Below are 22,994 nucleotides of genomic sequence, written 5' to 3' on the forward strand. Positions count from 1 at the left end.
TTTACAATGTTGCGGTGGGGAAGGGGGCCCCTGGAATATTCTGTGCACTTTTAATCCGGCCCTGCTTGTATCATTTAGCATTCCTCAGCCTTGTTTTGTGTTCCTGCTTTCCCTTCTTTCAGAATGGCTTCAGAGATACTCTTCAAGACCATTTGGGATGAGGTTTTACATCTGCTGTAGATACGTCTACTTTTGTACCTCGGTCAGAACTTGTTCAGTTATCTAAATATCTTAAGGAAACAAATATCATTTTTTCAGGTAATAAGTTTAAAGGCATTACATTGATGGTGCAAAAATATTTGTCCAACTGAGATATATGATCTCTTTGGTCTGATATTCAGATGCAGCTTTGATTTAGTCCCTGAGTTATGTGTTGCTGTATGATTTGATTAATAGGTTTAGTTCTTAACAATGAAACTCCCTCTGAAAAAGCTCAGGTACAAGGACAGGACTAAAAATAGCCCAAGTAATAAAACAGCAGAAAAAAAACTTAGAGAACTTATGTTGTAGACTACTTTAAAAATAAAAACAAGAAAATCTTTGAGTTTGGAAGCAAAATATAAAGAAATGAAGGGTGACTGGAGGTCAGTAGCTGCTGATGCATCAACCAACTAAAAGCAGAATTTAAACAAATGCATCATTAAGATACGATAATTAAATAAATATTCTGGTAAATATTCACATAATTTCATTCCGGCAGTAAACCCAGCTTCAGTTCCAGCAATATGTTGTTTTTGTGGGGGGGGGAGAGACTAACTTGTTTGCTGGCTGTGCTCCAGCTCCTGGTTGCATCATGCTTGGGAACTTCGCTCCAATGAGGGACTTGCTTTGTGCTCTGTGGAGGGGAGAGAGAGACAGACAGACAGCTGCAGCGGTGCCACCACCAGGACAGGATTCAGTTTGAGGAAGACCCTCTGCGAGCAGGCTGCATCACCTGCGGACAGAGAAACAACCTTGATCCCACGTCGGGGCTGACAATCCATCCAGCGTGTGTCTGCCTGTGTGTTTCCCCCCTGTTATCTTTTCTTTTTCATTTTTTTAGAAGCTTTTGTGGCGGAGAAACCAGAAGAGTCTCCTGGTGTTTTGTCTCAGAGAAAGAGTCGCGCAGTTTTGTCCTTCTTGAGAACGGGACGTTTGGAGCTCAAAGCAACAACAATGGACCTCGATCCCACCGGGAAGTCTCTGTTGGAGCCGCGTTGCGCTCACACATGGGTATTGTAGCATTTCCACAGTGATCCGTGTAGTTACTGAGCAGTCTTTCACCGTGGTGGGGGTCGTCGGTTGGAGCCTGGGATGCCCGCCAGGAACAGGTACAACCTGGTGGACGATGTGGCGGACTCCAGGGTGCCACTGCACAACGAAGAGGCTTATCAGCATGGCATATATTTCCAAGCCAAGGTGAGATCCATCATTATTTAACCAAACTGTCTTTGCATAGTTGCATTAGATGTGTTGTTGGAGTGGCAGGTGCTCTGGATTTAGCTGGGATCAGTCGTAAAGTTTGAAGGCATGGCGGCTTCTTCTGTCCATAGACTGTATACAGTCTCTGGTCCTGTCCTCAGCTGCACCATACACTGTATATGCACACGTTTTCTGTTCGTGCAAGTTTGTTACACAAGTGTTAAAATAACTAAGATGCCGTCCACAGCCGATTGCATGACATAGTCCCATAAGTAGATGTCTTCCCCGCCAAGGGTTTCCAAGTCTTTAACCTGGCTTTTTGAGGGAACCAGGTGTTTATTGTGGAATTGCAGCAAATGTTTGTTCTTTTTATTTATTTTTTTATTATCCCCTGAATTATACATAATTTCTAACTGTGCTAAAAATGTAATAAAATAAAACAAAATAAAGTGACACAGTTGGTTAAAATATCTAGTTTTCAGACAATCACAGCCCATTATAGTTTTTGAGTCCTGTGACAGAAAACAGCATTCATGTTGCAGATGCTAAAAAAAACCCCAAAAACAAACAAACAAAACAACAAAAAAAACAACAAAAAACAGCAAAAGTGTTTGACTTTTTTGCTTTTTGGTCTACAGATTTCTGTTGCTGGACTTAACTACAGCCTTATGTTGGCCTTTATGTTGTAAAGAGGAAGCAGCAAAGACACAGAAAGGGTTAAAACCAAACCAGGGAGTGTTACTGCTCCAAAGTTCAACCACAAAGCTGCTTTTTCTTTTTTTTTTTTTTTACATCTTATTTGGTCGACTTCTTGCCATCTCAGTTTGTTCTCACAATAACGCCATCTTGTTATAAATTCACACCATAAACACAGGAAAATGCTTCCACAAAGAGTGGGAGGTGTGTAATAGTTTCTATGAAAGAAAAATAGCTCAGTCATGAAATGTGCTGCAAACTGGTGAAAGGATGCAGGGAGAGAAAGTGGATAAGTCACCAAATTTAGACACAAAACAACTAAACAAAACCATATTCTTACCTTGTACCAAGTCGGTTGTACAGATATTACGCTCTCAGACCATTTAGAGTAATTATAATAGCAGCCACATCAAAGGCTTTATGTTCCCCAGAGCCTTTTATGTATTCAGATATATGCAAGCTGCAACCAGCCTCCTAATAAGGCATGGCTGTGTCATTTATATCATACATAAACAGTTTGGTCTGAAATAGAAACACAGGGGTTTCTGCATTGCAACAGAGGATCTGGTTTGCATTAAAGAAATTGAAGTGTATGAAAGAAAATTTCACTCCAGGTTTTGATGCTCTAAGACAAGATCAGGATACAGGCGGTCTCATTCAGGGTTTCCTTGGCGATTCCCAGGCCTCACTTTGGAACTCCTGTCTATCAAATGGCAAGTTTAATAATAAAGATGTAGAATAGATGATAGAGGTGAAGAGATTGAATTCATGGTATCACTAAAGTTGAGATTATGGAATATTATTTGATTTGCTGTATTTTTCTTGTGACTTTGTGCTGCAGTATGTGGGGAGTCTTGACGTGCCCAGACCAAACAGTCGGATGGAAATCGTGGCAGCTATGAGGAGGATCAGGGTAAGATAAGCCTTAAAATGCATTTGTGAGGAAACAAAAATAAAAACAAAACAATGTCTGTAACTGCAGACAAAAGCTGTAGAAAAGAACAGCTACATCTTAAACGTATTCTGACCAAGCACAACCTTTAAACACATTAGAGCCAACAGAACCAGTCTTTTGGTTATCCCCCCGTGATGGAGGACAGAAACCACCTTGACAACAACATAGTAATCACACACAATAAAAAGGGTGTGCTGCTGTCGGATGGAGTTTGTTTTGAGAGTGCACTGATGCATGCGTTGGCAACTGGACAGCAGATCTTAATGTCTGATGGAGGGAAACAGTGCAGGGAGGAGTTATTGTGAGAAGGAAAAAGCAGCATGAAGGAGGTGGATTATGTGGCTTTCCTGATAATTCAGCGTTTTTATGTTAATGGGCCTTTCATTAAATTCAGTCTTTGGCTTAATGCTGGTCAACTCAGTCAGTAAATCTGTTTATATATGCACAATTATTTAGTAAACACAGGTGCAGAGGTGGAAAACAGCCCTTAAGACATCATGCATTGAATTAATAAGTAAAAACTGAAGTTGTTTTTTGTGACTTTTAGTTTTCTTTCTCTTTTACAAATTTTCCATTCACGCAATCTTTTTATAAGAATAATTAGCTCTTTATCCCTCAAAGCTGTTGACTCAGAGGTGGTGAGAGGTGACTCAGACTGTTGGGGTGGTTCTGTAATCTAATTGTGACTCACTCGACCGATGTGGTTCATATATGGCAGAGCTCTTCGCCCAGGCTGAGCGGATTTCATGGACAGAGATGTGAAAGTTTGTGCTATTACAAAAAGGTATAATGTGCATCTAAAGTTGTAAGTCTTTGTGTCTCTGTGCTTTTTGGGTAAGATACTGGGTTTTGCAGGTGACTTGTGTGTTGCTGAGTGGGCCTGCAGAGCACAAGTAAAGCCTGCTGTTTAAATGGTGTCTTTTAATTCCTGCAGTTCCCCCAAACTAGCACATCAGTGAGGTTGTAACTTAAACATGAACACCACCGAGACACCCCACAGGCTGACACAGAGCATTTAACAGGAGCAGGTACAGACAAGTGAGGCCAAATCTTACCAGAAAAAGATTATCATCGAGAAAATATAATGATGTTTACATCATAGTCATGCGTGACTGTCAATCTGTTTAGTTGGAGCTTACATTTAGATATATGAATAACTTCCTCATCAGATGAATGGGTTGTTGTTTTAAAGCTGCAAATCTGAATGTTTTGTGTTGAAAAATTGAGCTTTTTTTTCGTCTTGAGTCATGAATGTGATAAAAAGCTGGATGATAAGATAAGGCAGTCAATACCAAACCACCTTTTGTTTATGAATTTGTCATGTGTGTTAAAAAGCGAGGAGACGTTCCTATTTATAAACTGGAGACATTATTCTGACCTTTGGGTGACTTTGGCTTAGTTTGAACTGTCATGTCCTCTTTGCAGTATGAGCTTTTAAGCCCGGATATTCTGCATGACCTTTTACTGAGCAGCGTCCACCTTTGGAACAAAGGACAGTCAGATGAGGAGCAGCAAATTAAAATTTAATTTGAGTTGCTTTCAAGACATTCAGCTGTGCTTCCTGGTGGTTTTGGCTGCCAACTATGTTGTTGTGATATTTCAATTCCAATGAAGTTGAATAAACAAGACACACTGCTTGTTTGTTTTTGTATCTTTACCTTTTTTTTTCTCTAATTTATTAAAATGAAAATTGTGCAAACAAGATGTAAGATTTTTACCTTTTATACTATTAGTTTTATCTGTGCTGCTAGATTTTGATGTCCCTGAGAGTTCGGCTTGCTGCTTCACTCTGCTTCCAGTTTTAAAGTGTTTGTTGGCTGCAGCTTAATATTTAATACTAAGATATGAGAGTGGTATGGATCCTCTCCTGCAGCTGACTCTCAACAATGCAGCAGTGAAGAGTATTTCCCAACATCCCATTGGTGTATTAAGAAAAAAGGAAAAAGAAAAAGAGATCATATTATTATAGCAGGTGAAATGGGATAACAGCAACATGAGCTTGAGTCCTGGAGTTTAATACTTCAGATGTTTTGTTTTCTCAGTTAGTTTTTACCAATAATCAGTCAGCTTGAAAGATTTTCCTTCCTTCATTTTTCAGTAGGCTGGTTTTGTCTCACTTTTATAATTGCATTATTTTCTTCTTTCATGACTTTTAATACTTTGGACTTTTGCCTGTCTGGATTTAGTTATTTTGCATGATGCCTGCACCCCTTTCTGTCTTCACTGGACATGCTAAGTACCACATTTTTGACCCCACAATCAAAAATTAAAGTTTAGATTTTGCAGGGTCATCTATATTTGGTGCTTTTATAATGGAGGCCTGAAGGTACTCACGGTTAAGTCCAAACCATGTGCAGCTTAAATATTTGTTGTTGCAGAGACGGATTGCTCCAACTCTGTATGCTACTGATTAATCTCCCTCCAGAATAGAGACATACCAGATAAAAAGAGACAAAAGATGCACGACATGGATCTTTGTTTTGTTTTATTCTCACTTCTACATACTGTAGAGACCAGTTACATGTCTACTAATGCATAGGAAGCACTGGCGCAGCTGACTTAAAAGGTATGAATAGAACAATGTTCATGACTGCAGAGTCTCAGTCAGTTTGAACGTGCAGACTTAGAAACTATCTACCTTAGCAGGCTGATTTAAGGTTTTATCCTGGATTACATTTTTTAAGTGAAGATGTGAAGATGGTTCTCTCTCCTATGGGTTGCATTGCCATGGTAACTCCTGCAAACCTAGCCTGCTGCAGGGCAGGTGGTATTCAAACAAACAGTTCAGCACATGTAAAAGTAACACCTATAATCAACTCCCCTGGAAAATAAAAAGAAATAAAGAACTATTCTCCACAGTTTCTAGCAAGAGTGAGATAATCTAAACCAGGGGTACCCAAGTCCAGTCATCAAGATCTACTACCCTGCAACTTTTAAGATGCATCCTTTCTCTAACACTCCTGAATGAAATGGTTGAATTCCCTCATCAGCATGTCATTCAGTTTTGCAGATGCCCGACAAGCCGTTCAGTGGATTCAGGTGTGTCGGGAAAGGGGTGCATCTAACGCTGGAGTAGATCCTTAGGACTAGACTTGAGCACTCCTGTAGACCATATGAGTCTCAGTGGAGGGAAGGATTTATATCAGGGGGTCCTCGAGATCTACCATCCTGCATGTTTACATGTTTCCCTGGTACAACATACTTGATTCAAATGAAAAGGTTCTCCATCAGCTTGTTGTCATCTTCTACACCTGCCTGTTAATAAACCATTGATTTGGGTCAAGTGTGTTGCAGCAGGGAAACACTAAAACCTGCAGGATGGTAGCCCTGAGGGGAACAGAGTTGGTGACCGCTGATTTATATGTAACACATGGATTAAAGTGTGAAAACCTGTACTTAGTGAAATTTGCAAGTATGTAACGTCTGTAATAATACTCACTGAACCATAAAAAGTTCTCCGCTGATCTTCTAAATGACAGACAGTAGTTTTAAATATTTCTTTTTATTCCATCTGTTTCACGTCTCATATAATGAAATACTGTATTTTAACACATGCGGATGCAGCCATAAAAACAGCTTGATATCAGTGTTGGTACCAGTGACACTGTGAATAATCATCATCAATTATTCATATAAACAGCATGTCGATCTCTGTGTTGTTTTACTTATGAATTGAGATTTTCCTCTGTGGAAGGAAGCCAGTGGGTTTTTTTCTCCTTTCAGAAGCTGCACAGCATGGCTTTAAAGCCTCATATTGAAGTTCAAGTCCACCCTTTTGTTTTTGCATTTGCTGGTTATAAAACACAGAAAGGATTTCTGTGCCAACCTGTCCTAATTTGGTTCAGCCCCTCTTACGCTGGGCGAATGTAAACACAGGAGCGTTTAAGAGTAGGCGTGCACGTTTAAGCTTGTACGCCAAGCCAGATGTAATTAACTTTATAGATGAATATTGACTAGCCTTCCTGACTTTCCCCTCGTCTCATTTTCACACAAGCAAAGGCCCTGCCTTTCATTTAAAAGAGCAGCGCGTCAGCTGAGGGACTGAGCAGACGCTCCACAGAGTTGAGCGTGATTAAAGGGTGTGAGGACTGAACTGATTGCAGTGGCAGAAAGACTTGGGACGAAGTCCTGTAATAGAGAAGGGTTGTGTAGTGGCTGGCAGAGCCATAGTGGTTTCATCTCCCTTGGCTAATCTCTTTAGTCTCAGTCGACGTGAGAAAACCGCAGCGAACATGAGCCGAGAGAGGGAGAGTAAACGCTTTAACACAGCGCAGGAGTTCAGTAAAGTCTTTACAAACTCGCACACCTGCCATTCATAGCGAGAACGTGAAAAGACACAATTTTGCGTCCCGTGGATCTTTTCAGGGTTGGTTTTTTTTGTGTTTTTTGTTTTTTTTTTTATCTGCAGCGTTTTCCCCCATTCTTACTGGCTGGTCCTACTGTGCTGGTTTGTAAGAATGTATTTCATTCAGTTTGACCGGTGGCTTAGAAAGCGAGTAAGCGTGTTCACAAGCGTGTTTGTGTGTGCATGTGAGCTGCAGCGCTCCATTATTAGTGAGACCCCTTGCATCCTAATGACCTCCACAATCGATTCACGAGGCTGAATCACAAAAGGCTGGTGTTGCTTCATCCACATGGAAAGACTCGCCGTCTTCCACGGCTCACTGCCTCAGAAAAGGCTGAGTGTGCGTGCTGGAATCTCCTTGGGAAGCAAACACATACTATTTACAGGAGGTTTCTGTCTCTCCACAAAAGGAAACACGTTTAAGGCTATTCTCCTCCCCATCCCATCTCTCTCTTCTCTTTTACTTCCTTATTTCTGCCCCCCCCCCCCCCCCCCCCCCCCCTCCCCCCACTGCTGTTTTCTTTCCATCCCCTCACTCTCCCTCTACCAAAATAGAGTGTCTGAATTTAGCCCCTCTCTGGCTATCTACTCAGTGCTGACAGGAATAGATTTTAGGCTGAGGGCAGGCTATGCATGCTTTTTGATCAGCTCTAATGGGATTTTAAGGCTTCCTCACATGTCCGTCAGGATGCAGCTTCCTTCCAAAGACAGCCAAGAGTCAGATTTTCACAGCTTTATTTCTCCTTTTTTTTCCCCCTCCTTCCTGCTTGTTTTTTAAGGCAGTCTCATGAGAACACCCCCATCTTCTGTGGAAGAAAGAAAGAAACCTGATGGGTTCTTTTTTTTTTGGGTCAAGCCTGTTGACAAGTCAGCATCACCACTCAGTCATGGAGCAGATGTTTGACTGTGGAGGTGGTTGTCATGACGAGACAGTTGCTCTGGGCCTGTCAGAGATTGCAACAGAAATGTTTGGGTTTTTTTTCCCCCTCTATTTGTGTATTTTTCCTTCAGTAAAACTACAGGTAGAAAAAGTGGCTTACATGCAATGACAGTTACTTATTGATAAATAGATAAATGTTCAATGCGTCTTCATCCTCCCGTCAAGACCTGGGGATTCTGACAGTTACTCTTGAGAATAGCCAGATTCATCCTTCAGGTTTCGATGCAGACGTTATCCTGTTCGGGGCCTGTCCCAGCTGCCACTGGGTGAGAGATGAGGCATGCTCTGGATAGGCTATCAGCCTTTCAGTCCATCACAGGCTTAACAACAACAGACAGCTATGCATACTCATACCTTCTGCAGATTCAGCACCACCGTTTAACCTGACATGCTTGTTTTTTTGTTTTTTTTTCACTGTGAAATAAAACCCCCGCACGAGAGAAAACATGACAGGGTACAGGGATAACATGCAAACTCCACACAGAAACTGGCTAATGGACAAATAATCAAACACAGTTAAGAGTAATTACCGCACCAGTTACCAAAACATGCATGTGTGTTATTATCCATCTTGCTGAAGTGTGTTCTTGACAAGCAGTTTTTCATTCATTTTCCAAACCGCTTAGTCTGATTAAGGGTCGCAGGGGAGCTGGAGCCTATCCCAGCAATCTTTGGGTGAGAGGCGGGGAACACCCTGGACAGCTCGCCAGTCCATTGCAGGTCCTTGGCAACCAGTTTGTAGTTGAAATGAAACAAGGAAAGAAATTTGGTCTGATTGACTCATTTAAAAGTGAAAACACTCCATAACAGTGAAAAACTTTGTGTCTGCTGACAAACTTGCAGGACGTGGTTAACAGCAGTGACCAGTTGTGCACTACTCTGGTTAAAAGCCTTTTTTAAAGGGGCAGACCCAAATATTTTGCCATTAAATCTTTTAAATGCGCCAGTACTCCTGAAATCCTTCTTCTGGCATTTAAAGTCATGCTTCAGATCAACTCAGCTAGAACTATTGTTGGGAGATCCAAAGATTTTTCACTTTAGAATATTTCATGAACAAAACTTTCTAGTTAATTTCTGACAGTCAGCTGTGCTGCATCATGAAAGCCAAGCTCTTGTTCCTGCCTCTCTGCTTTGACCCTGGAAATTCAGTGGCAGAGATAAGAAAGCATCAGCATCCATGAATGAGAATATGCAGTGTTGTTGTCATTGTCAATGCTTTGAAAACTCATTATTTACAACCAAATGCCCATAAAGTGGTATTCGGGGCCATTCTGATCTGTTCAAGCAGATATTCTAGATTCTAAAGTGTTTTTGTTATGTAAAGCTTTTTTTTTTTTTTTTTTAATTTCATTTATAAAAAATTCTCTGGATAAAATTTTATTTGGATTTACTAAAACAAAATGGTGTAGGTGGATGTTACGTGTTGCATTTTACATTTTGGTGCTCAGCATGAAGGAATTAGAGCAGGGAAGTGATGTTGGCAGGCCTGCAGGCTGAGTGAGTGGATGGCAGAGCACCGCGTCTGATCCAGCAGTGAAACTGTCACGATCCATAGATGTTGGTTCTGTTCTTGGTTTTAGTTGTTCTGGATCTTTGTCTTTAGCTGGTTATGTTGCTTTATATGCCTGTGGTTTGAGAATCGATTAATATTCTGTAGAGCCTGCTCCTTTGTTACTTCAGTGTGTCCCTGTTAGCTGATTAAACCACCTGCTCCTCATGTTGTCTTCACTTCCCTCAGTGTTTAGACTCTTGGTGTCTGCTGTTCTTTGCCAGAACTTTTTTTTTATTGTTCCCACGTTGATTGCTGTTGTCTTCCCAGTCTTTCCCTCTGCCAAGGTAGGGTTTATGTTTTTGATTGCGTTGTTCTGTCTGTTGGTCTGTTATTAACATAACTCAAAGAGTGAAGGGAAGATTTTTTATAAGATTTTCATGAGATCTCCAAAATGGAATAAAGAACAAGTGACTTGTTTTGGGGGGTTGATCCAGATCAGTGCCTGGATCCAGGAATTTTTTGGAAAGGATTCTTTACAAGGGCAGGACAGGCTCAAATATCAGGTTACTTTGCTGAACTTTGTTACATCTGGGCCTTTAGGCGATGCTAAAGCGCAACATAGTTTGTTTTTAGTGTTGATCCTCCTCATAGGCTTTTATTTGAAATTCTGTTAAATATGCTGAAAAACTGAGTTTCTGATCGTTTTTCAAATTTCGAAAAGACACAAAAGCCAAGAAGGATGCGATTACTGACTCGTTACTATCAAGCGTGTAAATCTTGCACCTTGAACACATAGGTGTCCTTCAGCAGACTCCACAGTTTCCAGATCATTTTGTGCCTGGGTGAAACATTTTTTATAATATTACTGTTTAACACTTGAAGTTGTTTTTGTATCAATGCCAAAAATACCATGAAACTGCTGGTTACAGTAACAATAACAAACATCTATTGGTGGTTTTTGTGAAGTTCTCCGTGTTTCTTGCTAGCAGCTCCTTCACTGTGACAGCCGGTAGGGGTTAGGTCTGGTCTCTCTGAGTTTTCTGGTATTGTAATAAATAATCCTTGAATTTTGTTCTCAATGATTGAGTTTTTAGTGGTGATCCATGTTTTTATGTCGTGTTTAGACAACTGTAACAACAGCTCGGCCATCTTCATTCAGCTGCATGGCTTTTATTTCACACTTAGAAAAGAGGCCATATTACCTTGGATTTAGGATCTCTAATGGTTACCCGTCCATTTTAGATTCAGTTTTAAAATACTGGTCTCTATGTTAAGAGCTCCATATATCTCTGACCTCTGACAACACTTACCAGCTTGTGCGCCGTGTTTCACAGGTGAGAAGTTACTGGTGGTCCTGCACACGCACTCTTAAGACCAGGAGTGGTCTATCCTTTCAAACAACTGCACCCAAACTCTAAAACCATCTGCCTCTCTCTTTAAGATGTACTTAAAAAGCAGCTGAAGACCTTTTAATCCAAGCAGTGTTTATACATCTTCTATTGTCTTTTATGACTCTTTTTATGTATTTTTGTCTTATTTTCTGTAAAGCACACTGCGGTTTTTATCTGTGAAAGGTGCTTTTTGACTAAATGTTTCTTTGTCTGCATCCTCCTGCCTGTTCCATTATACATTTGCGTCCTGCAGATCTATAATGAAGTGGGAGCAGTTGCATGGCACATGTGTGTATGTGGGGTATGGTGTATTTAGGAAGGCATGAACCATAATAGGAGTCTTTGTTTTCAGTTTGTATTCATGGCAGCTTAATGGCAGATGCACTGTTGTGGGTGACCTATATGTCTATTGGATTAGATGTGATCTGGGCTTTGAAAAGGTGCAGTATCTTTGTTTGTCCAAACACAGAGACAAAAAGGGCCCCATCCTTCTTCATTAAGTGTAACTTCCCAGTCTGTGATCGGTGTCATCTGCTGCATAATAGGAAGTTATTCACCACTGATGTGGAGGATGGAGCTTGTCTTTGTTTGCATGACTGGGCACACAGGTGATAAGTGGTCCCAGTCTTCACAACCAGCATCATGTCCCTCGTGTCTACAAGCACAAGCTTCTGCTTTCATTTGCTAACTTCAGGCCATGTCGTGTCTTTCTCACCCGAAAATTAGTCAGGTCATACTTACAGCAATGCCCGAGCATTCACCCAAAACAACCCCCCTTTCAGTGCAAAAAAAAAAAAAAAAAAAATCTCTTAAGCCATGAACTCAATCCGTCTGCAGGGCCTCAAGGCACATTTTCTTCTCTGGCATTTCCTGGCCCTCACATTCAGCACGCAAAATTTGGGTTGTGTGCCTTTGGGATTTAAGTAAACAGTGTTTAACCCCAATGTAGGTTGTCAAAAATCATTTGTCTGAAAAAAAGTGTTCAGATGACTCACACTCAATGACATTTTTTACTAGGTTAATTTCATGAGGGAAGGGTTACTTTGACACTATTTTGGAAGGCTTTTAATATATTTGCAAGTCCAAACTTATTATGTCACCATGCAGAGGCCTTGTGAGCGAGCCAATAGTCATTCTGCTGTCCTGTCACCTGTTAGTTACTGCCGTTACAACCAGATGCAAAGTTTGCTGAATCTTTTCTCAAATGCACACAATCAAAGTCAACATACAGAAAACTGAATTTATACGTGTGCATTTTTATTGGATGGAGATCATATGTATGTTTGAGGCGATGGACTTGTGCCGAGTCTGCTATGGGAAAAACTAAAAATGAATTAAAGCAGAAAATCCTGGAAACCATTATGCGTTAGGCCTTAAAATAGTTCCAACACATCAATTTAAGCTTTATAATTGCTTTTTGGAAGATATAAAATGCGAAGTAAAAATAACAGTGATGTCATTATTTATATGAAGTTGTTGCTGATCAGACTTCATATTGATGGAAAGGACTTATTTATCTGTTAAAGGAAAACATGATCATTCATTTCTTTTCTGCAAATGTCTCTAAACGTCTCTAAAATCCTGATCCTTCAAAACTCAAATCTAAACTTCACTCTGACCAAATACTTTGTTGTTGATGTCAGTTTATGTTGCATTTTGTGTGTTTAGAAAACCAAGAGAGTGGAAGTCAAGCTTAGCTAAATATTAGTGTGTTTTGCACTGAATTATCCCTGTGGCTAAAGACTCATGAGGTTGCTTTAAAGCTAAAGAGTTTTGATGGATTCTGAGCATTTCGTGTCATGAAAGCAAAGCCATTTCTCATGATCTCACTCTGTGTGAAGTCCATTTTTCACTTAATAATAATTTTCATAATCTGTAAATCTATAACTTCAGTATGGCTTCAATTGACTTCAGAGAATGATCAGGTTTATTTGATTGACTGGTTCTTTTTTTCTATGAATGCTATTGGCGTGCTCTTACCTATTTACCTATTACCTATTTATTTGCTATTATACTACAGGTTTGAATTGATAAGAAACCTAAGACTGCTCCTGGCTCTGAAATTTGGTATGAATGTGGGAAGGTTTGTCTTCACTGAGATCAATCCTGCAGCTTAGAGCTGCAATGCAGATTTAAATTGGATGCAACTTGCACTCAGTAACTCTTGAAGCACATTATTAGCAACTGAGAGAGCAAACCTAACACAACCTTTAGCCACTACGAGCACAAACAGCAAAGTGAGCTCACGTAATCATTCATAATAATAACTAAAGAATACTTTATGGGCAGTTTTATTCTCGGATACGTACTTTTCCCACTGTCTGCAGTTCATCCGTGGAACCTGGGATTTAGCAATCTTACTGGAACAGTCTCATTGTGACTCATCTGTTGACTTTGGCCCAGGTTTTTTAAATATGACAGCATGGATGAGAAGGCTAAAGTATATGGATGTACCTCAATACTCTACTCAGAACTCATAGTGAATCCAAATATTGTGACAGATCAGCTCTGTAAAACCGGGCTTTCATTCTTGGTCCATTATTTTTTGGTTTTGGCCAGCATTTTAGCTGCTGATGTAAAAACTGCTGCAGGTAGTTTCACAACTCTGAGATACAGTAAATGCAGCATAATTTGAATGTGAAGGTGTTTGCAGAAAAAGAGGAGAGGGCTGGATAATTCTGCCCTGAAATGGGAGGGTGACATACTGCAAATCTGAGCCACCCACTGAGAGACAGATTGTAAGGCTTAGTGTTCTTTTATTTTTTATTTGAGTTATGGATTTATTAGTACCTTCCGTCTCAGAAATATATGCTTTGCAGCGCAGAAGTTTTTATTTTCATTTTCCTAAACCAATTGCCTAATGACTTGTCAGCTCCTTTTTATTCAGTCAGAATTGCAGTACTGCTTGTTCTGTAATGGTGTTGAATGCCAGGGGTTTCCCATCAGAATGTTGTAACAAGATTATGTTATTTATTTAACTTTCTCTTTCCATAATTGCCATTTAGCTCTGAATGAAACTGTGTTTTATTCACATTCACACAAATTAAATTCTCCAGTCTACAAGATCTATGTCCTTCATACATCACTAAAGATAAACATGTCAGGTGGGTAAGTTGTTTCCTGGCTGGGAGCGCTCTCTGAGCATCAGTAGGCAGATAAGCCACGCTCATTGTACTATGATATCGTTTGGTGGATAATGATTGAGGCATTTGAGCAGACACTATAGGCTGCCCTACTTCTATATGTGATATGAAGCTGCGTAGGTGTGTGTGTGTTTGGGTGTGTATTCATTGCACTTCTCTCATCTTCCTCCAGCATACTAACTAGAAGGCCTGAAGGTGTTATTCCTTCATTCATATCCTGCAACGTCCCCCTCACTCTGGTTCATTTTTGTTCTGCTTCGTCATAATCGACCCTTCCTCTTTCAGTTCTTCTCGACCTGTCACGGGCTTGTGTTTGTTAAAACATGCAGGAAGCGGTTGAGCTTTAAAAGCTTTAAGTTCAAGTTGATGTTGAATTGCTGCTGACATACTGATGTCAGAACCTCCATTAACCAGTTACCTGCACAACTGTTGAGGCTGAAACAGCTTTTTGCTGACCATGAGGACTGAGTGTGGGTTGATTTTCTCATGACAGTAAGACGTTAAAGGCTTGCAGGCAAACAGTTTTCTCCAGTTAAATGAAAATAGGATGAAAGTCATTGTATTTGGTTAATCACACTCTTTCAACAGTTTGCTAAATTTGGTACTTTGTGAAACAATTTGCTTGATGCAGTGAACAAATGTTCACTTGTTTTAGCAAACAACTGAGGGCAGTTTTATTACCTTAACAGTACTGCTTTTTATTAACTTAGAAAGTGAGTTAGGAAGTGTTTGACATGTTTTTGTCTCCTCTCTGTTGGACTAGTATAGTCTCTGTATATGTGCCTAATTCGGTATCAGCCTGTCTAGATTAGGATAAATTAAGGATACGTCTGTCAGACTGAGGTAGGGCAGAGAAAATACCATGCATCATTCCAGCTCTGCACCAGTTGCAATGATTACCTTCAACATTAAGGGCTCATTTTTACAACCCCAATTCCAAGACAGCTGAAATATGGTTTAAAATACAAAAGAAAAACAAAACAGAGTGGTTTACAAATATCATAAATCAGGATTTAGTTGACAATAAATTGACAGTGAAATGTGACAAATTTGAAAGAAAAGTATTTTGCCTTGTCGTGAAAAATATTAGCTTGTGTAGAATTTGATGGCAGCAAAGTTTGGAACAGGTCCATGTTTAGAACTGTGTAGCTTCTACTTCCTACTTGGTTCACTGCAGCATGGTCCTGAAACCAAAGCCCAAGAACAAACCGCATCGTGTTAACCAGCAGCGCTGATCAACTGGGGTCGTTCATTTAGAGTTAATGAAGGATACTTCTGGAGTTGATCGACCAGAGGAGGGAAAATAGAAAAGTGATGTCCTTCCTTTACAAACTGAGATTGAAACTATCTCTCCTTTTTAACACCAGACTTAGAATCGCCTCATAGCATGGCTCTTGTGTCTGGCTCCAGTTAGTAATCAAGGAAGAGCAGTTTATCCAAGATTTTTGTTAAATGCGCCTGACTCTTTACTTGATTAGTTCTGGAGTTTAAAATGATAACTGTTAGGGCTGTGAGGATATGCTTTTGTCCCGATTCGATTCCAATTTTTTTGGGTGCCGATTCGATTTAAATTGCGATTCTCAAAATTCTTCAATATTGATGATTTTTGTAGATTAAAAACAAACACATTTTTTTTATAAAACTTCTTTTTGCAGTAATTTTTCTTGATTTCAGTTAGGAAAAAACAACACAGTAGCCAGATCATCATTCTGCTGCTACAATGCCAAAGAAGACAAGTATAAAGATCAATAAAACCAGTGAAATGACAAAACATTTTTTATAGTGGATTAATTTTATTTATTTGAAAAAAAAAAAGATTTTTTAACAAAAATTTTAAATTATGAAGAAAAAAATCCCGATTTCCCATTTTTCGATTCGATTTTCCCACCCCTAATAACTGTACCCACACATGACCAATGTTTGCTATGAGTGATTATAGCTACATTAAATTTAAGCAGGAATCAAAATCATTATTAGTAATTTTTTTTCTCTTTGATGTAACATGTTTATTTTTTTATTGTGTTTAACAAAGTTATTGCTCATGCCATTTAAAAAATCTGAATTTGGCCTTAAGTCATCAAGAGAACCTTATGTGAGACATGTAGGAGCTTTGTCACAGTGGTGAACCAAATCCACCAAAAACTACTTAAATCATCCTTATTTAATATTCTGACAGTTTTCTGGCTTAAATTTAGAGGATGGTTGCAGGATGTAGATCCATTTCTCATATGGATTGATATTGGATCAGTATGGACTGACTAAACCTCCGGTATCGGAAGCGATAAAAGTGAATTTGTACATCCCGTTTATGCATTAAATCTTCTAAAAGAACACGCCATTTATAGTTTTTCATGTTATCTCTTGAAGACACACAATTTCTGTCTTTTATAGCCCACTGACTGCATAAATGATGGAATCAAACGGCTCATCCTGAAGACTAAATTGCTTCAGTTCTGACATCCTCAGAGATGCAGCAAAAACAAAGTGTTATCTCTTGTCCAGATCATGGGGCTAATGTGTCCGTCGCTCAGTTTAACACCATTAGTTTCATCCTCCGAACATGTGCTGTCTGTCACTTAATCGTATTATGTTTTCAACTGAGATGTGTTTTGTTTACCAAATGGATTAAGAAACTATAAATAAAGATAATTCAGCTAACTGCACTGCATTGCAAGTTTGAGAAGATGTTTTAATTCTTATCTCCATTCACATCAACCCATCATAGCAGAGAAACGGAATGGATAATGAGGAATGAGAAAGCCCATAAGCCCATAATCGTATGCACTGAAGGCATTAGTGTGTTTCTGGAGCAGCGTCGTTTCCTAAAATTGCCAGTTTTTCATGTTTTCTTTGGCTTCGTTTGAAAATTTTCATCCCAACTGGATTTCAGTAATCTTTTCTTGTCACTTGTCTGGTTTCTCACTTTGTATTTGAGGTTTTGGAGTCTCTGATAAAAACCTGGATTCCTCAGATGTTAGTCTTTCATCTCTTCTGTTTGTGCCTGTCTGCAGTTGCTGTCATCCACATAAGGTGCATCAGAGAATTCCAGGAGTGTGTCATGACCTCCCACAGTTATCTACGTTCAGTTATCCCAGCAAGCATGTTCTCTGAGCTGACCTTCTCTAAGGACCTTTGGTCACAGTTAAATAGGATCACCAAACCTCTGACACTTCTGGGCAGCCAAACATTGAAGCATACATCCATGAATTGTATTCTCACAGCAGACTGATGTTTACTACACTGGTAGCCATATTAGCATCATGGATCCTGATGACATTTGGCCAGTATACCACTTTAGACCAGACTAAAATATCTCAACAGTTCTTAGGATAGATTGCCATGAAACACAAGACAACCTTTAATAACCTTCAAAGGATAAATACTTCCACATGTTCCTGTTTTGCCACTGTGGATTTGAGGGTAATGTGCTCAGTAAAAACGTCATCATGTTATATTTGCAAGCTGACATTTAAATTAAGCTGATCTCAGGCAGCTGTAGACTCTTTGTCTTTCCTCGGGTAATAACACAAAGGCGGAGGAGTGATCATCCCAGTTATCATGCTACATCCCAAACTCATCTCCAGGAAGTCCTTTGATTCTGCACCAAAGATATTCACTGTTTTTCATCCATTTGAATAGCTGTAATCTGTGTCACTGTTGGGAAATCAGAGCCTTGAAGCAAATCTAAAGAAACCCAAAATAAGCTCGTTTATTGATTTGAATAAATAGATGCTGGTCAGATCTCTTTCTGTTTCTCTCAGTGATTCCACTTGACACACTACAGTTTAGCTGGGTTATTTTCTGGGTGAAATGTAAAGGATATCACAATTTACACCATATAGGTATTAATGCATATTAACTTTGTGGGAAGAAGCAGGCAGGTATCAAAACTACTATCAGTCAGAAACATGCCATGACACACTTTGCGCATCCTGCAGTTGCATCATTAGATGTTGTCTTATACACAGATTTAAACTGCCAGTGTTTAGCTTTATGAATGCTGTCACACACTCCTAATTCTTCCTCTAAGGGGCTTTTGGAACATGTTTGAATATAGTGCACAGATGGCACCCCCAATTCATAGCCCCCATGCCCCCTAAAACAGGGTTGACATGTGGTGAAGCGTTGACCTTAAATCTGACATTGTATGCATATAAAATGGTTCATCACCTACTTAATTGTTGCTGTTGCCTGTTTTCCCTGATCTTCGTTTTTTTATTTTTTTTAAATTTCCTATAGCCTCTCAATGTCCTGCCATTCACCTTTTTCTTTTAACTTGTGTTGCATGTCCAAAAAACAGTAGTGTATTTCTCTGTAGGAGTAGTATGCTTCTCAGTAGAAGTAGTGTATATCTCTGTAGAAGTAGTGTATTTCTCAATAGCAGTAGTGTAGAAGTAGTGCATTTCTACATACCAGTTGTGTATTTCTCTGTAGAAGTAGTGTGTTTCTCTGTAGGAGTAGTGTGTTTCTCTGTAGGAGTAGTGTGTTTCTCTGTAGGAATAGTGTGTTTCTCTGTAGAAGAAGTGTATTTCTCTGTAGAAGTAGTGTATTTCTCTGGAGGAGTAGTGTATGTCTCTGTAGAAGTAGTGTATGTCTCTGTAGGAATAGTGTGTTTCTCTGTTGAAATAGTGTATTTCTCAATAGTAGTAGTGTATTTCTCTGTAGATGTAGAGTATTTCTCTGTAGGAATAGTGTGTTTCTCTGTTGAAATAGTGTATTTCTCAATAGTGGTAGTGTATTTCTCTGTAGGAATAGTGTGTTTCTCTGTAGAAGTAGTGTATTTCTCTGTAGAAGTAGTGTATTTCTCTGGAGGAGTAGTGTATGTCTCTGTAGAAGTAGTGTATGTCTCTATAGGAGTAGTATGTTTCTTTGTAGAAGTAGTGTATTTCTCTGTAGGAGCAGTGTATTTCTCTGGAGGAGCAGTGTTTCTCTGTAGGAGTAGTGTATTTCTCTGTAGAAGTAGTGTATATCTCTGTAGGAGTAGTGTGTTTCTCTGTAGAAGTAGTGTATTTCTCTGTAGAAGTAGTGCATATATCTGTAGGAGTAGTGTGTTTCTCTGTAGAAGTAGTGTATTTCTCTGTAGAAGTAGTGTATTGCTCTGTAGAAGTAGTGTGTTTCTCTGTATAAGTAATGTATTTCGCTGTAGAAATAGTGTGTTTCTCTGTAGAAGTAGTGTGTTTCTCTGTAGAAGTAGTGTATTTCTCTGTTGGAGTAGTGTATTTCTCTGTAGGAGTAGTGTGTTTCTCTGTAGAAGTAGTGTATTTCCATGTAGGAGTAGTGTATTTCTCTGTAAGAATAGTGTGTTTCTCTGTAGGAGTAGTGTATTTCTCTGTAGGAGTAGTGTATTTCTCTGTGGAAGTAGTGTATTCCTCTGTAGAAGTAGTGTATTTCTCTGTAGAAGTAGAGTATTTCTCTGTATGAATAGTGTGTTTCTCTGTAGAAGTAGTGTATTTCTCTGTAGAAGTAGTGTATTTCTCTGTAGAAATAGTGTTTCTCTGTAGAAGTAGTGTGTTTCTCTGTAGAAGTAGTGTATTCCTCTGTAGAAGTAGTGTATTTCTCTGTAGAAGTAGAGTATTTCTCTGTATGAATAGTGTGTTTCTCTGTAGAAGTAGTGTATTTCTCTGTAGAAGTAGTGTATTTCTCTGTAGAAATAGTGTTTCTCTGTAGAAGTAGTGTATTTCTCTGTAGAAATAGTGTTTCTCTGTACAAGTAGTGTATTTCTCTGTGGGAGTAGTGTGTTTCTCAGTAGCACATCCAAAGCTTCAGGGTACCACAAAATAACAGTAAAGGGCTGATTATTTCGTTGATAATTGATGATGGTTGTGTTTCATCCAAGCTAATGTCTAAAATTTTTTTGCTTTTGTCGAACAGAGAAATAGAGCAAATACTAACATTTGACTGGAATGATTTAGAGATGATGAAAATATAGTTGTAAATTAATTTTTTTCACTAGTGTTAATAGATTGAGTAGTTTATATGATAAACTTTATAATAGAGTCTGTAACTCCAAACTATGACCTATAATTAGGCATGTTTAATAATATTCAGTTTAGACCATGTGGGTGGATATAAATAGTGCTTGCTGGGATTCTTGCATTTGCTTCAACTGGGATTTTAGGATCTGTGATCTAACACCATTTGCCCCAGTAATCCTATTACTCTGCTGCTTTGCTAGAGTTCTGCATTGGCTAGTCATGCTCGGCATCTCGGTGGTCTTTTTTAACTCCCTTCTGCAGGATGCTGTTTTGCTCCACTTCTTGGCCTCATCCCTTGTTCTGAACGCCTCATTCTGGAGGCTGAATTAGTGCAAATCTTTGCACAGTAGTCTTGACTTTAAGGCCTGAAAGGAGTTCTGAAATATATACCTTTGGGTAAATCAGTCACAACCGAGATAATTAAACACTTTGAAAACTATCTGAAACAAGGATTGTAATAATCTACTCCAATTATTATCTAACTGAGGTGATACAGTTATACAGGGCAATAAAAATAACTGTTATTAGTCTGATTTCTTCTTTAGGTACCTTAGTCTTTGCTGTTTGGTAAAGCAGGGTGGCACCTTGTTTGAAGTGCCTCAAATGCATTAGAGCAACTGCATTTACATTAGTCAACATTACCATCACTGACTTAAGGTCAAAGTGTTCGTAATGTTAAAGTTAGCATTTTGCTTTTTCGTAGAAATGAAAAGACCACCTTTTCACTTGAAAGAACTATTTTGCTGCAGTAAAGTGGCAGTCAGAAGTTTAAACACCAATAATCTAAAAAAAAATCTTTCCGTTCATCATCCCACCTAGTTTACTAGGAATAAAAACTGCAGCTGTGGTGTATAGTCAAATGCTCACAACACACTTGCTCTTAACTTTACAGAAAAAAGAGAGACAAATGTTCACAAATTGTTTTACAATCTTTATTTTTCAAAGATAAAAAAAAGAAACACAACTGAACTTTGCTCAAGCTTGTGAGAGGGATCACATCTCCCTGACAAATGAAATGGTGAAGATAAAGATAATCAGTGTGACTGACTACCTGTCAGTCCTGTCATCCTTATATATGGACATAAGTCCTCGCTCATCACTCACTAGAACTGCTCTCATGACTCCACTCATTTACAAAACATATGGCAAAATAGTAGGTGTGATATGTCTTGAAAAAAAGTGTGAAATGAGGTGTGATAGCCAGGTAAGACAGGGCAAAGAAGTACACAAACGGCATCTATAAAGGGGTCAAAGCCCCTTTTAACTCTATCACATCAGTGTGTACAAATAAAATGTGACCTTTGGTGTGATAGAGCTACAAAGGAAATCAATATTATATTTCACCAGTGCACTGAGTTTCAAAAGTATTTTTACATGCAGTGTTTTTGAAGTGAAATCGGTATGTGAACATATTTAATATTTGTATATCTGTGTATCGTTTGTGAGCATTTGTTTCTTTATCTTTAGGCGGTGAGCTTTTGTTTTGGACTCACGTCTGCAGGTCTGTTTCATCAAATAAGCCAGTAAATCTAATTAAGTACTTTGACAGAAATGCTAATGCGGTATAAACCCCAAGAAAGGCAACCAAGAAAAATCAGTCAAAAACAGCAAACTTTTACTTGAACAACAAAACAAAGGAAGAAGTTCTCAATGATAGAAAAGAAGAGTTTTCTTTAGCCTCCACAAGCATTAATTTACAAAACCAAACTGGAATTGTGGAACAGCTGTGATTCATATTAAGTAGGTTTAGTTGAAAAAAACTAATAAACGATTACCTGTTGTTAGTTGTATGACAACAGACTAATGGTGGCAGCTTTACATGCAGCTGAAAGAAGTGAATTTGCCTCCGCTGTGGACTGTAACTAGCAGAAAAGTGTGATATCCATCAGTTGCAGTGCTGAAATTGCTCAGATGAGAGGAATCAAAGGCTTCAGATTCCAAAACATTCACTTAAGTGAAATACATCAACTCAGTTGCGATCCCGATTATTTTCAGTGTAAAATGATCACCCTGAAAGTCAGAAATTACAAGTTGTCTTTATTTTCCCTGTCATGTACTCTGGCAGCTGCTGTGGTCTTTCTCCTCTTCTCTACCACTTTCCTAATGGGATGGTAAAGTCAGATGCTGCTTCTGAGTCCTCAAATCCTCAAAAAAGACCATTTTAAGACAATTTGGCAGTGCTTTTTAACACCGTGAGCATAGAGAAAGAGGATGATGTCAGTTTGTGTGGCCATATGTATGAGAAGCTGCAACAATGCTTCACTAAATTCAAACCTAAATTTCAATTATATAAACATGCTTCTGCTGACATTTTGCTGTCAGTGCACAGGCCAAAATGTTTTAAGTCATAAGAAAAATATATAACAGTGATTTAAGCAATCGATCTTAATCTAGATAAAGCAAAAGAACTCTATCGAAAGTTGCGTCTGAAGAGAATTCAGTCGAAAGCAAAGTGGACTGTTAAACCATGTTTGACTGGAAATGAACGAACATATCACATATGGGACTGAGTAATTTATCCCAGAAGCTGTAGCAAATATATCCCAGTGTATTTATTGTTATTGCACTTGATTAGAAGTTTGGTATTTGTGGTGCAGTGAGACTCTATGCTTCATGCTGATTTACAGTAAGATTTTACCATCTTAATTTGCCTGGC

The 22,994-nt window shown here is 39.0% G+C and overlaps 1 protein-coding gene across 1 annotated transcript in view; it reads left to right on the forward strand.

Annotated features, from left to right (window-relative positions):
* Positions 1–999: 999 nt before the first annotated feature.
* The window catches only part of LOC306768615 (carboxyl-terminal PDZ ligand of neuronal nitric oxide synthase protein-like), a gene marked incomplete at its 3' end in the record, with an annotated part of 42,228 nt that continues 20,233 nt past the window's right edge, over positions 1,000–22,994 (forward strand). Inside the window, exons 1-2 of the mRNA XM_079257023.1 lie at positions 1,000–1,398; positions 2,939–3,010. Coding sequence (XP_079113149.1) covers positions 1,294–1,398; positions 2,939–3,010 — 177 coding nt within the window. The 5' untranslated portion in view covers positions 1,000–1,293. The remainder of the gene's footprint in view (positions 1,399–2,938; positions 3,011–22,994) is intronic.

The sequence above is a fragment of the Telmatherina bonti genome (assembly GCF_933228915.1).
Source record: "Telmatherina bonti genome assembly, chromosome: 17".
NCBI classification, from domain to species: Eukaryota; Metazoa; Chordata; class Actinopteri; order Atheriniformes; family Telmatherinidae; genus Telmatherina; species Telmatherina bonti.